Raw genomic sequence first — 14,803 nt, 5'->3', positions numbered from 1 at the left:
CTCTAACTGTATTACTAAGTTATATATTTGCTCCCCCAGGTAAGCTCCAAACTCCATTAAACAGGTCTCTGTCTAGAACGCAGTGCTTAAAACATGAATAGACCCCAAATAAACACTCAGGTACATCTTGCTGGATGAGCAAGGTAGGTGGGGGGATTGGTAGGTGTGTGAATAGGTAGGTAGCTATGTGGATGGATGGGTGGCCGGTAGAGTGATAAGTGGGAAGATGGTTGAGCAGGGAGAAAGATTAGTGAAGAAAGCATGGATACTTGGATGCATGAATGCATGGATTATGGATAGATGGATGATTGGGTGAATAAGTGGATTGAATTGAATGTAAAGATGGATAGGGTAGTGATGGGATAGGTGGGCCTATTGATGGAGGCTGTTTGAATGAAAGGTGGATAAGTGCATTGGTATGTGGATGGAGGGAGTTAGGTATAGAAATGATGAATATGTATTTTGATGGGTATGAAAGAGTGTGCGTGTGTGTGTGTGCAGAGAAAGGGAGAGGAGAGAGGTCAATAATAGGAGGATTAACTAAAGGCTAGATGGACAAGTGGGTCTGTAGAAGAAAGATGAGTAAGAAAGGTAAGTGGATAGACATATGGAGTGGGCAAACAGCTAAGTTGAAAAGTGTGTCAGTGGAAGGATAGGAGGGATAGGTGAGTGGGGATTGGGTATTTGCATATGTGTTGAGTGAATGGATAGGTAAGTAAAGGGATTGAATAATTAGTGAGTAAATAGGTGGGTGGAAACATGAATGTACAAGTAAAAGCATTAACCAAAATTAAAAAGAATTATCTAGAGAACAATGTATACTACTCTAAAGTAATACATGTGAAAATATAGGGAAAATGGATCAATTTTAGCAAAATACAAAAGACCAAAATTTGCAGAAGAGGAGGTAGAAAACCTGCAGACTATAAGACAAAATATTTAAAAATTACTAAAATATACCACTAGAAAGAACCTGATCTAGATGCTTTTGGAGCTGAATTTTGGTAGCCTTCAAAAAACACTGAATTGCTATATTATGTAAAATATTTCAGAGCATAGAAAAAGTAGATAGGTTGCCCAATTAGTTCCTATACTCATTTTTTGAAAGTAATATGACCCAAATAGGAAAAACAAATTTAAAAAGACCTATTTTTCTTTTGACTATAGATGTGAAAATTCAAACTATACTATTAGCTAAAAAGAACCAATAATATATTGATACAACACACTGCAATTAAGTTTATTAAGAATGCAAGGATGACTCAAGAAAATTTAATAATTTATTATGCCAACAAATTAGAAGAGAAAAATAATTATGTGACTGTATGCTTAAAAGGTATTTGATAAAATTCAGCAGTCATTTTCAGTAGTAGCTATAAATGGACAGGAAATAAGCTTAAAAAGAAAATAACTGGCCAGGCACGGTGGCTCCCACCTGTGATCCCAGCACTTTGGGAGGCCGAGGCGGGTGGATCACCTGAGGTTAGGAGTTAGCGACCAGCCTGGCCAACATGGTGAAACCCCATCTCTACTAAAAATACAAAAAATTAGCCAGGCATGGTGGTAGGCGCTTGTAATCCCAGCTACTTGGGAGGCTGAGGCAGGAGAATCACTTGAACCCAGGAAGGAGAGATTGCAGTGAGCCGAGATCACACCTGGGCAACAAGAGCAAAACTCCATCTCAAAAAAAAAAAAAAAAAGAAAAGAAAAAAGAAAATAATTTAAGTGCAATAAAACTTATGCATTCCAAATTCAACAACAAATATCTTTTTATATTGCAGGAGACATTGACTTTAAAATAAGGAACTAGACAAGGATGGATGCCATTGCCTTTATTTTCATTATTATTTTGGAGCTTCTATACAATACAAGAAGACAAGAAAATAAAGTCATGAAGTTGAAAAAAGTCAAATATATCATCACTTTCAGATGATGGGATTATATATAAAATCAAAGTAACATCATTCAATATTGTGATACTTAAGATAATTTGGCAAGTTGGATATAAGACAAAACTGACAGGTCTTTATTATGCTACTCATAATTAATGATTTTGATGATAATATTTTCTACTTACTATTCAACGCTTGGGATCTGTACATTTCAGTCCACAAAGTGAGCAGCACTTTTCCACCAATGGGCAGTCATCATCCTGCACGCACCTGGGTTTATCGATCTGGGCACATAGCAAGGGCTTGCGTGGGCAGAAACCTTGTTTGACTTTATGGGGTAAAAGAAAACACTTGACCTTGAAATACTTGGTCATAATTTGAGACAAATTTGGGGAATCTTGGGAAACTCAAACAAGGTTTTATTCTGATTAAGATTCTTGGCTTTCCCCCTATAGTAACAATAGACTGGAGGAGGCAGAGTATCAACTTCCTATGATAACTTGAGGAGCATCAAGAAAAGTCTTGCCATCTCTGACTTGTACCATCTGATAGGATTCCTGTCTGCTGCTACAGAATTAATGGATCTGGGTTATATAACCCCAGAAAACCACAAGTAGCAGGAGTATTAGATAGCACACAGAACCTTCTTGTTTTATAAATTGTAGGCATTGAGGAATATTTAGAGGGAAATGAGTTGCCCAATGCCACATAGAAAGCCAGTAGAAAAGTTGAAGTAGGTTGAAAAGCCTTTGACTCCTGCCACCACGCTATACTGAACCTTAGAACCTTAAAGCCATACCTGGACAATCCCTGGGACTACAAGGGGGAGTAAACACCTGCCTTATAGGAGGCAGGAAAGTTGGCTTTTATCCAACATCATTTGCTACTGATGTTTTCCCCAGCCTGTCTTACACAATATGAATATGATGTGCATGCTCTGAAGTTCTGTGCAGACATGAAAGCTTATTAGGAATACACTTCATGGTTATGAATCTTTTATGAATTGGTGAATATTGTCACCTTGCAAGTCATTGAGGAATGAGACTCGGAAAAAATAAGTTTTCCTGGGGAAGAATAGAGAGCAATACTATGAATTATTGGCTTTGAAGAACAGCACAATAGTCTTCAGAGGTCAATATAACTTGTTGGGCATTAAAAGGGGTTCCAAAGGATCCTCAAAGATGAGCCCAAGAGGCATCCGAGGTTCAAGACACCCCCCCCCACTCCATGAGACAGCATGGCATCCTTGCCACATGCCCAATAGATTTGGGAGGTATATCCCCAGTCCTTACCTGTCCAGGCCCTGGCACAAACAAAGCCACACCTGGATTCACAACATTTGTCTGTCTGGGGACAATCGATGTCACTGTGACATGAAGGTGGACACTCCTTACGTCCAGTGACAGGGAAGAGTGGGCATTGTCCATCCTTAACTAAAATAAGAGCAAATGTGAGCTTCTTAAAACCTCACCCCCATCCCACCACCCTTCAAAGAGCTTTTCCTTCTCTTCAAAGCTAGTATCCCTTTCTGCAACTTGGTTCACCCTACCCTATCCATCTCCAATAGGCTGTGGAAGAATGAAATGTCTCATCACATCATGGGATGTGGTAGAGAGCGTGCTGGGCTTGGTGCCTTAAGCCCCATGGTAAAGTCCCAGTCCTGCTACTTAGTGAGTTTCCTTCTCTATAAAATGGGGATAATTATGTGAAATCTACACAAATCAGTGTAAGCCATTTTAGGGTATTTGGTTTTATTAGAATGAAATGGGGATCCATCGCAGTGTTCTCAGTAGACAAATGATATGGCCTGACTCGTGTTTTGAAAGGGTCATTGTAACTACTGTTTTGATAATAGATTGTAAGGAGGATAGAAGCAAGGAGACATTTTAGGAGGCTTTTGGGGTAATCCAAGTAAGAAGATGGCTCCTCAGATCAGGGTGGCAGCTGCGGAGGTGGTAAGGTTTTAACAGATTTGGGATCTACTTTCAAGGTAGAACTAAAATTATTTCCTAACTTAATGGATGTTAATTGATAAAGAGAGGCATCAAGTGTGATTGTGAAGTTTTTCAATCAAGATGAGAAGCATGGATAGAACAGGTTTGTGTTAGGCGAGTGATGGTAAGAGGTACTGGTTTATGTTTATGTTTAGCTTATTTTTCTTTTTTTGAGACAGGGTTTCCCACTGTCACCCAACTAAGCCTCAACTTCCCCAGCTCAAGTGATCTTCCCACCTTCTCAAGTGATCTTCCCAGCCTCCTGAGTAGCTGGGACCACAGGCGCGTGACACTATGCCTGTTTTTTTGTTGTTGTGTTTTTGGTTGTTTTTTTGTTTTTGTTTTTTTGTTGTCGTTTGTAGAAATTGGGTCTCACTATGCTGCCTAGGCTGGTCTCAAACTCCTGAGCCCAAGTGATCCTCTTGCCTCAGCCTCCCAAAGTGCTGGGATTACGGGTATAAGCTACTGTGCCTGGCCCAAGGTTCTGTTTAAGCAAGTTCAACATGAGATGTTTGCGAGGTCCAGGTGGAGATGTAGAGCAGATAGTGGAGTTTGGGAGTTAGATTAGGGCTGGAGACACAACTTTGTGAGTCATTAGGACATAGGTGGTATTTAAATCAGTTCTTTGGGGTTTTGTGCATGTATGCTCTTTTCCTCATCTGACTGCAAATTCTACAAGGGCTTCCCAGGTCAGGCTCAGGCTATGATGTGTTGAACTCCCAGAGGCATTATCAGGTTGCCTCTGAGTCTTAACCTAAATTTTCCACAAACCGACCCAAGCCCATTTCCCTGGCCTCCTCTTCCTGATGGCTCCTGGGAGAGGAGACAAGGGTCTTGTCCACAGCATCATGACTCCTTAGAGCTTCCCATGAAGGGAAGCTTGTGGTCTTAGTTTCAAGTCAGGTCCCAGGATTGCCTTGGATGTTCAGGCCCATGGGTCCATGGAATTAAAATTCCACCCCTACTCCTGACCAACTGTGGGTCCTCAGGCAACTAACTTTACCTCTCTGCCTCTGTTCTCTCATCTCTAAAGTGGTAGTGATGGTACATTTTTCAGCTTGCCTCACAATCTGTGGTCGAAATTGCAATGCTGCCTCATAAATCACACAGTGTTGCATTGTGAAGATCACTGGTCACCATCTCAATTGTTACCATTTAGTGAGCCCACACCACAGGACCCCCACTATATCAAGTCTTTGTGTTTTAAATAATGTATAATCCTACCAACAACTCAATGAGCTGTTTGCTGTGACTCCAGAATTACAGAAGAGGGAACTGAAACTCAAATAAGTGAAGAAAGCAGCAAGTGGGAAAAGTCAGATTTTAATTCAGGTCATTTTACTTCTAAGTTTGGTAGGACACTGTCTCCCAACATTGCTGGTGATGACCATTATACTAAGGAATAAATCCACAGCCTTCACCTTCACCCCACCCTGCTCTCCACCTCCAGTGTGGACACTTACTCCATGGGATTCCATTCTTACACAAATCCTCAGTATGATGCTCAACAGGTTACTATCATGAGGAAACACCTTCTTCCAAGGGAGCACACCTGGCTTTCGGGTCACATTGGCCAAGATCAATTAACATTTTCTATACACTATCTCATTTTTGGCAGAGCCACTCCATTAGGTAAATACTGTTATTAACCTCATTCTATAGACAAGGAAACTGAAGCTTATAAAGGCAGGCAACTGGCCCAAGACCTCCCAGCCAGTGAATGACAGAGTTAAGTCATGAACCAAGGAACTTTAACCTCAAATCCTGAGCCTATAACCTCACTGGTATACTATTTCTAGTTAAACTAGACCCTCAGATTTCCAGAATATGGGTCTCACCAACTAACATGCAGGCCGTTCTGCAGTCATTCTCACTCAAGAAGTTGTTGGCATTCCCTTTGCAGCCCCTGTATGTGAAGGGTGTGCAGCGATAATTTTTAAAGTCAAAATACCAGCGCTTTGCATCAAGATTACAGTTTCCTTGTCTCACAGGTAGCGTGCATGGTTCTGAAGTCAGGAAGCAAGGAAGGAAGGACATGAAAAGTAGAGATAAAAGAACAGGGTCAGTTCCCTAGCATTTGTCATAACTCCTGGTGTTATCACCCACGTCAAAAAAGGAGCCATGGCAGGGGAAAAAAAAGGCATAGGTTCTGGTCCCAGTTCTACTACTAATAGTCTATGTTGTATGGCAACTCTGAGCATCACTCCTTCCTTGCAAAGAATATTACAAGGTGCATATAAGAATCTTGTACTTTGGAGCTGATCTTTCTTCTCCATTGTACTGAGCTTTGGTAGGGCAAGACTTGTTCAGCAACTATTAGGTTGGTGCAAAAGTAATTGTGGTTTTTGCATTGTTGAAATTTGCTGTTTGGTATTATAATACATTCTTAAATAAATGTGGCTATATTATACATCATTTTAATGCACATTTCTTGCTTCATGTACTTTTGCTAATGACTTATTATTTGCTCTTTATATTTATTTTAGACTATGGAAATTATGTTAGACAAAAAACAAATTTGAGTGATTTTCTTATTTGAGTTGAAAATGGGTCTTAAAGCAGCAGAGACAACTTGCAACATCAACAACACATTTAGCCTGGGAATTGCTAAGAAATGTACAGTGCAGTGATGGTTCAAGAAGTTTTGCAAAGGAGACGAGGGCCTTGAAGATGAGGAGCATAGTGGCTGGCCATTGGAAGTTGACAATGACCAATTGAGAGCAGTCATCAAGGTTGATCCTCTTACAACTACACAAGAAGTTACCGAAGAATTTCAAATGCTATGGTCATTCAGCATTTGAAGTAAATTGGAAAGGTGAAAAGCTCAATAGGTGGATGCCTCATGAGCTGAGCAAAAATTTAAAAAATATACTGGTTTGAAGGGTCATCTCTTACTCTATGCAACAACAACAAACTATTTCTCAATCCAATTGTGTCATGCAATGAAAAGTGGATTTTACACGACAACCAGTGACGACCAGCTCAGTGGTTGGACCGAGAAGAAGCTCAAAAACACTTCCCAAAGCCAAACTTGCACCAAAAAAAAGGTCATGGTCATTGTTTGGTGGTCTGCTGCTGGTCTGATCCACTATAGCTTTCTGAATCCTGGCAAAACCACTACATCTGAGAAGTATGCTCAGCAAATCAATGAGATGCACTGAAAACTGCAGTGCCTACAGCCAGCATTGGTCCACATTGGACCAACTGGCAGCCAGAAAGGGCCAACTGGTCCACAGAAAGGGCCAATTCTTCTCCACAACAACACCCAACCACACATCACACAACCAACACAAAAGTTGAATGAATTGGGCTACAAAGTTTTGCTTCATCCACCATATTCATCTGACCTCTCGCCAACCAAATACCACTTCTTCAAGCATCTCAACAACTTTTTGCAGGGAAAACACATCCACAAACAGCAGGATGCAGAAAATGTTTTCCAAGAGTTCATGAAATCCTGAAGCATGGATTTTTACGCTACACAAACTTATTTCTCTTTGGTAAAAATGTGTTGATTGTAATCGTCCCTATTTTGATTAATAAAGATGTGTTTTGTTTTGTTTTTTGAGAAGGAATCTCGCTGTATCACCCAGGCCGCAGTGCAATGGTGTGATCTCAGCTTACTGCAACCTCTGCCTCCCTAGTTCAAGCAATTCTCCTGCCTCAGCCTCCTGAGTAGCTGGGATTACAGGCACCCCCCACCATGCCCAGCTAATTTTTGTATTTTTAGTAGAGACAGGGTTTCACCATGTTGGTCAGACTGGTCTTGAACTCCTGACATCAGGTGATCTGCCCGCCTTGGCCTCCCAAAGTGCTGGGATTACAGGTGTAAGCCACCATGCCCAGCCAATAAAGATTTGTTTGAACCTAGTTATAATGATTTTAAATTCACGGTCCAAAACTGCAATTACTTTTGCATCCAAAGTGCCTAACAAAGTGCCTCGTACCTAGAAAGAATGAAATACCAAGGAAGAGACAGCCCCTGACATCTGAAAACTGATCTGACACTCCCAGCTAAGCCACATGGATTATCTGTTGGAGATCTAAAAATCTCTTAGAACATCTATATCAAACAAGGTCACTCTGAGATCACGATGAAGTGAGACAAAAACAAGATCACCATGAAACCTGCAAAATACCAAACACCCATCCCCTTCTAAGCTAACATGAATGACTTACGCTTCTCTACCATCAATCACAGCTTTATCCTCAGTCTGGTCTGCATTCTGTATAGTTAAGATTCCCTGGGATAGCCAGTCATAGAATTGCCCCCGCTTCCTGACAGCACTCAATCTAGAGCAAACTCTCACTTCTTTAGACCCTCCCCCGAGTTACCCAATCAAAGCCCAAATCCTATAATAGATTCTTTCTAACAGCTTCTTACTGAAATGCCTCAAACTTGTCTAGGGTGAATATTTTCCCTCACTTCAATGAGTACTAAACCCAACTTGTTCAACTACAGGTGTATTCTGGTGGTCTTTTCAAAGGGCGTTAACAACAGATATTTGATGAGTGGATAAATGTATGAGTGAATGAATAAATGAATCTTTTTAAAAAGCACACAGTTCCCCACACATATTGGATAGATGCCCAATACATTGAGTTACCAGAAAACCTCCTTGAAGATCAAAGAGTCTGAAAAACAATGCCAGCATCTAAGCTGACTGAGGTTTCATTTTGTCACAGTGCCATAATAGTCTCTTGAACAGAGTGAGCATGCAACAAGTATTAGTTATTTGTGAATGATTGAATGTGGGACCCAAGAAGACCAGCATCAATATTACGGTAGTTGATGGTCACCACGCCTAGACTAATGATTTGTACTTAAGGGTTAGGCATTGAATAAGAGAATGAGAAGAGCACAGGCCCTGGGTCCTTGTCCTGCCATCCAAGGGAATCCCTCAGCCAGTTTTGGACAGAGCAAAAAGTGGGGAACCTCAGTCCTCAGCCTGGACATCACTACCTTGAAAGGGATCCATGCACTTCTTCTGACAGGCAAAAAGGCAGCACTTTAGGAATTCCTGGCAATCAAAATCTGTGTTACATGAATTCGGAAGTTCAGCGGTACAGGCGAGCCTCTCTTTGGGACACAACCCTGGTTTCTCTGCAAGAAAGAAATGTCCAAACTCACATTCATTCAGAATTTCAGCTTTTCTTCTCCTATGGCAAAGGTGTGTAGTGAAATTCTCTCAGCCCTATCTTCTACCTTCAATTCTTAGCTCTTGCTCTGCTTCTATTCAGGGGCTAGTTCTGTTTCTCAGCACTCAGATTCGTTCAAATGGATCTGAATCAGGAATTTGTGTCCAAGAAGAACTGAAGGAGAAGCATGTTGGATTCCAGGGCAAGGGGCTAGGAAGGGACCAAGGCCCTTTCCCTAAATTCAAAAGAGTTTCTCTCTTCTTGAAAGCTAATATTTTAATTCTTAATTCCTTTGTCTCTAGTTGATAAAAGAAACTAGTAAAGACTGGTGGAAACACCATGGAAGTAGAGGTCAGGAGGCCTGATTTGACCCTTGACTCCTGGTAAACTCAAGACCGATCTGAACTCAGTTGTATGATTTTTAATTTACCTCTAAGGAGTAAGAAATGGTGGAGTGGAAGAAGCATTATAGTCAGGCAGATCTGGCTCGGGAGCCTGGCTCCAACACTAACCAACTAAATAATCTTGGGAAAGTATTTCCCTTCATCTGAGTTATATTTTCCATCTTTAAAATGAGAATGACAATTCCTGCCTTACAGGTTGATTATAAGAGTTCAATGGGGTGATATCTATAATACCTGGGGTAAGACCTTGGCAGATATGGAGTTGCTTCCTACCTTTTATTTTTATTTTTATTTTTTTTACTAAAAACTAAAAGAGGCAAGGGGAAAAAAAACTATAGCACCCAGTGTTTCCAGTCAGCCTCCCATCCAAGTACTAACCAGGTCTGACCCTGCTTACCTTTTGAGATCAGACAAAATCAGGCATTTTCGGGTGGTATGGCCATGCTTCCTTCCTTTTTGAGGCTAGACATGGCTTCCTGATTTCAGTGCTTGTGGTAGGTAGAATCTAAAGTTGCACCCTCAAGATTCCCAACTTCTGATTATTGAATCAAACACTAATCTAGGCAATGCTGTGAAGGGATTTTGCAGAAAAATTAAAGACCCAAGTTAGTTATCTCTAATCTTAAGGTCTCATCTCTGGCCCAGACCTAGTCAATTAGGTCCTTGAAAAGCAGAGCTTTCTTCTGGTTGGTAGGGAAGAATTGATCAGAGAGATTCAAATGATGAGAAGCATCTAACAAGCTATTCGCAGCTTTGGAGATTGTTGAGGCCAAGTGCCAAGGCATGAGGGTGGCATCTAGAAGTGACAGCCAGTAAAGTAGCCTCAGTCCTACAACTCCAAGGAAACAATTCTGCTACAACCAGCGAGCTTGGGAGAGGACCTTGCATCCCAAATGAGAACTACAGCCCTGGCTGACATTTCAATCTCAGCCTGGAAAGAACCGGAGCAAAGAACCCAGATGCGCAATGCCAGACTTCTGACCCACAGACAATTTGTTAGGTAGCAAAGGATGGCTCATATAGCGTTTAATGTGTCTCCATGATTCTAAACTGAGTATCCCTCCAATGGAATCTGGCCAGAGAGGCATGATCCTTTCAGATACTACTGAGTTTTGGAACTGTAGAACTTTGGAATGGAAAGAACTCTATTATCATTGGTACCAAACTTCTGATTTCACAGATTAAAAGAAATGAGGTACGATAAGATAATACAATGCATTAGGGGCAAGTCTGGGATTTACAGTACAGGACTAACTTCAGGAGCCCCACATCTTCCCTGAGGACTGGCCACTGAGACTTTGAGTACTTTCCAACAATACTTCTTGTCATTAATGATCCCTCCAGGAATGGGCTGAAGCTAAGAAGAGTATGTGGTTCCTAATTTGGAGTGTACATCAAAATCATCTATGCATGTTTCAGAAAATATAAACTCTAGGCTGAATCAGAATCTCTAGAAAGTGCATCTTTGGGACTCCACTTTTTAAAAAGAACCTCCGGTGATCCTAAAGCAGGCAGTGGGCACCAGGAGGTAGGCTGTTCCTTGGGAACCATTGTTCTAGGTTTAGCAGACAGAGAGTTTGGCAAATCAAACTGGGTTTGTGTCGTTGAAGCTCCTTTCCCCATTGCCAGCTTCAACTCTCACTTATTAATAAAAACCCCGCCTCCATTTCTTGTCAGCTCTTCTTAACCACTTGCTTGTGTGTATAAGCACACCTCACAGGTTTCTCTTCATCTACTGGGGATGCTTCCCAGAGATCTGGTCTCAACTGTCTTCTGACATTACTTGACACATACTTCCTGGGTGATCCCACTCATTCCCATGATCCCAACTATGATTCTCATCTCTTCCTCCAGACTCATCCTCTATTCCAAACTAAAGACTCATTTCGACCTGCCTGGGAAAAACACCATCTAAGCATCGCAGAAGCACTTCTGTTCTAACATATTTAAAACAGAACTATTACCTCCTTATGCCCAAGCACTACCTTACTTTCTATTCCGCATCTTGACATTTGGCATCAACAGGTCCAGTCTGTTATTAGAATCCAGAGATGCACTCCTTCCTCTCTGCCACCCCAGTATCCTGTCAGTCATGGACTTGGGTCAACTCTGTCTCCTAAACCTTTCTCCAAACCCTGTCTCCTGCCTCTCTTTACTACCACTCCCTCAGACCAGCACCTGATCTCATCCCTTGTCTCTTCTCAACTACTGCAGCAGCCTCCTCACTGGTCCTCTCCTCTCAGGCTCATGCCTAGTGACTTATTAATTTGAAAAAAATTAAACTTGTGTGTGTGTGTTTGTGCATGTGTGTGCAGTGGGAATGAATGTGATCACCCAAGAAGCATGTGTTGAGTGATATCATAAGACAGATGAGACCATATCTCTGAGAAGCATCCCCAGTAGATGCAAACTATATACATAGTCTCCTTCCATATATACATATGGAAAAGTTAGGGAAATAATTTGGGGGGAACAAGTAAGGAAAGTATGTGGAGGGCCAGGGTGGTGAGCAGGGGTAGCTTTCTGTGGCCCCAAATCCATGGCAGAGGGGGCCTCATCTGACAGTGGCGCTGGCCTCATGTCTAACCCTTATCCTCAAGAATGCTTTCTAAGGAAGAATGGCTGCAGGTTTTTTGAACTCACGTTTGTTCTTCTTGTGCAGCAATGCAGATGTCCACTCCAAAGCAAGGGAGAGAAGCAGCAGGAAGGCTACATTCCTCCAGGAGAAGGTGGGGCTGTAGAGAGGAAGGTGCCTGTGTGGATGAGATGAGAGGTGGGAGTTAAGCACAATCCAGAGAGAGACACAAAGTGTGTGCAGAGGAACCTTAGAGATGATCCACCAGGTCCCTTTAGTTCACAGGTAAGAAGACTGACACCAGCATGGGGAAGGGGGCTGTCTGAGGTCAGATGGTGAGTTATGGTGCATCTAAGACATTCCGTTTCAGGACCCTGACCAATCCCATACCTTGCCATGGTGCTGTACTTTGTGCTACACAGACACTTGCCTATTGTTTTGCTCCTGGGTAAGAGGCCACACTTAAATGATCACAAGAATTTGTTTGGCACAGTTGCAGAGCTGGTTTGCCCACAGTCACTCCAGGGGCAACCCCAGACACTAGTGAGCATCTTTTCTTTGCTCCACTGATGACAGAAATGGATGGTATGAGATTTTCCAGAGGGCCTGGGCACACTCTACTGGATCTTGGTGTACCAGAAGCAAGAATGATCTCAGATGACCTCGGGTTAACAAAGAAATTCCTTTCATTCCTTCTGTTACTATCCAAGCCTAGGATCTTATGATACTCCCAGACAACCAGATGAACAGATGAGCTTCCCCCACCTACTCAAGCCCCCATTTCCCACATGTGTTTTTGTGATCCTTATGTATTTTTTATTTTAAGGCATGAAAAACTAATAATCCCCTACTGTATTAACTCTTAGAGTGCATTCATTTCAAAAATGTAAGAGGTGGGTAGAGGGAGAAAGAGGAAGCAAGAGACAGAGAAAACATCTGTATGCCAAAATATACGTCTGTACTGGTGGAACTTCAGATACTGAGAAAGCTATGATAGTATCTTGGATTAGAGTCTCTTCCAGAGTTCCTGAAGCCATACCATGCAGTTGCCTAAAAGTAAAGACTGTGACAATTTATCTCCCCGATCTTTCTTGTTGGGGGAGTTCTAATCATGTATCCTCTTCAAATTTTACAATAGTGCCTGTACTCTTTGGTCATGGAAATTATGACCCCAAACATAGTGATCTTGATTTTGGGCGTGGCTCAGTCCCTTATAACAACATATCTTGGATCCTCTGTTTCCTCATCTAGAAAATGGGAACAATGCAGTTAACCTGGAAGCTTTGTTGTCATTGTGAGGATTAAGATGAGATAGCGTGAAGATTTAATGAAGTGGTATGGAGTGGTAGGAAACGTAGCATTCAGAGTTAGACCTGAGTTCACATCCTTAATCCACCACTTACTGACTGTGTGGCCTGGGCTCAGTCACTTCACCTCACTGAGCCTCAGTTTGTCATAAAAGAAACAATAATAACACCTACCTCATAGACACGAGAATTACTTGAACTATTTTTGTAAAGCTGGCTTGTAAATCACTGTTTATCGTATTTTAGTCAATTAACAAATAATGAATGGCAACAGTGAATGCCAACAAATGTTCCTATTACCATTTTAGCTTTTGAGTTCCCTAGTCAGAGACTGTGGAAATCATTCCTTTAGTACCCCTAAAAGATTAGCCAAAAGGCCCTCTGGTGCTTTACATTTTTATTATCAAGTCACTCTATGGGTTTGAAATTTTACCCTTTAACCTGAAAACGTCACCCAGTCTTGAGAATCAGTTGATCAGATTAGCCTGCAGTCAGTTAGAAGAAAGCAGATCTCATGGGATGGAGGCGGGGGAGAAACACAAATTAATAGAATTGCCAAACATAATAGAGGTTGTCCATTTACAATTTTAGCATAAGTATATCCCATGCAATATAAGGAACATAGTTCTACTAGAAAATTATTTGATGTTTATCTGACATTCAGATTTAACTGATCATCCTCTATTTTTATTTTCTAAATCTGGCAACTTTGACACAGAATGAATCCATTTTGGTTGGACTGGGGTTTGTTTGGGCAAGAGACTACAAAACACAGGTCTTACAGGTAACAAATGAGCATGATTGCGAAAGTTGCTAAGTGGGGGCCCTGAAGGACTAGGACAGACCTGGAATACATGGACACAAATGTCCTATATAAATAATATACCAAGTTCTGGGCACAGTGGCTCATGTTTGTAATCTCAGCACTTTGGGAGGCCAAGACAGGAGGATCACTTGAGCCCAGGAGTTCAAGACCCACCTGGGCAACATAACAAGACCCTGTCTCTACAAAAAAAAAAAAAAAAAATTAAATTAAATGAAAAACCTTAGCCCAGCATGGGCTGGGCGAGTTGGCTCACACCTATAAACCCAGCACTTTGGGAGGCCGAGGCGGGCAGATTACAAAGTCAGGAGATCGAGACCATCCTGGCTAACATGGTGAAACCCCGTCTCTACTAAACAAAATACAAAAAATTAGCCAGGCGTGTTGGCAGGCGCCTGTAGTTCCAGCTATTCGAGAGGCTGAGGCAGGAGAATGTCGTGAACCTGGGAGACAGAGCTTGCACTGAGCTGAGATCGCACCACTGCACTCCAGCCTGGGTGATAGAGCGAGACTCTGTCTGAAAAAAAAAAAAAACTTAGCCCAGCATGGTGTCGCACACCTGTGGTTTCAGCTACTCAGGAGACTGAGGTGGGAGAATCACTTGAGCCCAGGAGGTCAATGTTGCAATAAGCCATGATCCTGCCCCTGCACTTCAGCCTGGGTGACAGA

The 14,803-nt window shown here is 41.9% G+C and overlaps 1 protein-coding gene across 1 annotated transcript in view; it reads right to left on the bottom strand.

The window, feature by feature from the left end:
- Positions 1-1,219: 1,219 nt before the first annotated feature.
- WFDC8 (WAP four-disulfide core domain 8) overlaps positions 1,220-14,803 on the bottom strand; it is a 25,810-nt gene continuing 12,226 nt past the window's right edge. Inside the window, exons 2-7 of the mRNA XM_008015892.3 lie at positions 12,073-12,182; positions 8,850-8,990; positions 5,725-5,892; positions 3,185-3,325; positions 2,078-2,220; positions 1,220-1,680 (exon numbers count right to left, since the gene is read on the bottom strand). Coding sequence (XP_008014083.1) covers positions 2,081-2,220; positions 3,185-3,325; positions 5,725-5,892; positions 8,850-8,990; positions 12,073-12,182 — 700 coding nt within the window. The 3' untranslated portion in view covers positions 1,220-1,680; positions 2,078-2,080. The remainder of the gene's footprint in view (positions 1,681-2,077; positions 2,221-3,184; positions 3,326-5,724; positions 5,893-8,849; positions 8,991-12,072; positions 12,183-14,803) is intronic.

The sequence above is a fragment of the Chlorocebus sabaeus genome, chromosome 2, assembly GCF_047675955.1.
Source record: "Chlorocebus sabaeus isolate Y175 chromosome 2, mChlSab1.0.hap1, whole genome shotgun sequence".
NCBI lineage: Eukaryota > Metazoa > Chordata > Mammalia > Primates > Cercopithecidae > Chlorocebus > Chlorocebus sabaeus.
The sequence above is the reverse complement of the archived record's forward strand: the minus strand, read 5'-3'. Positions and strand labels throughout refer to the sequence as shown.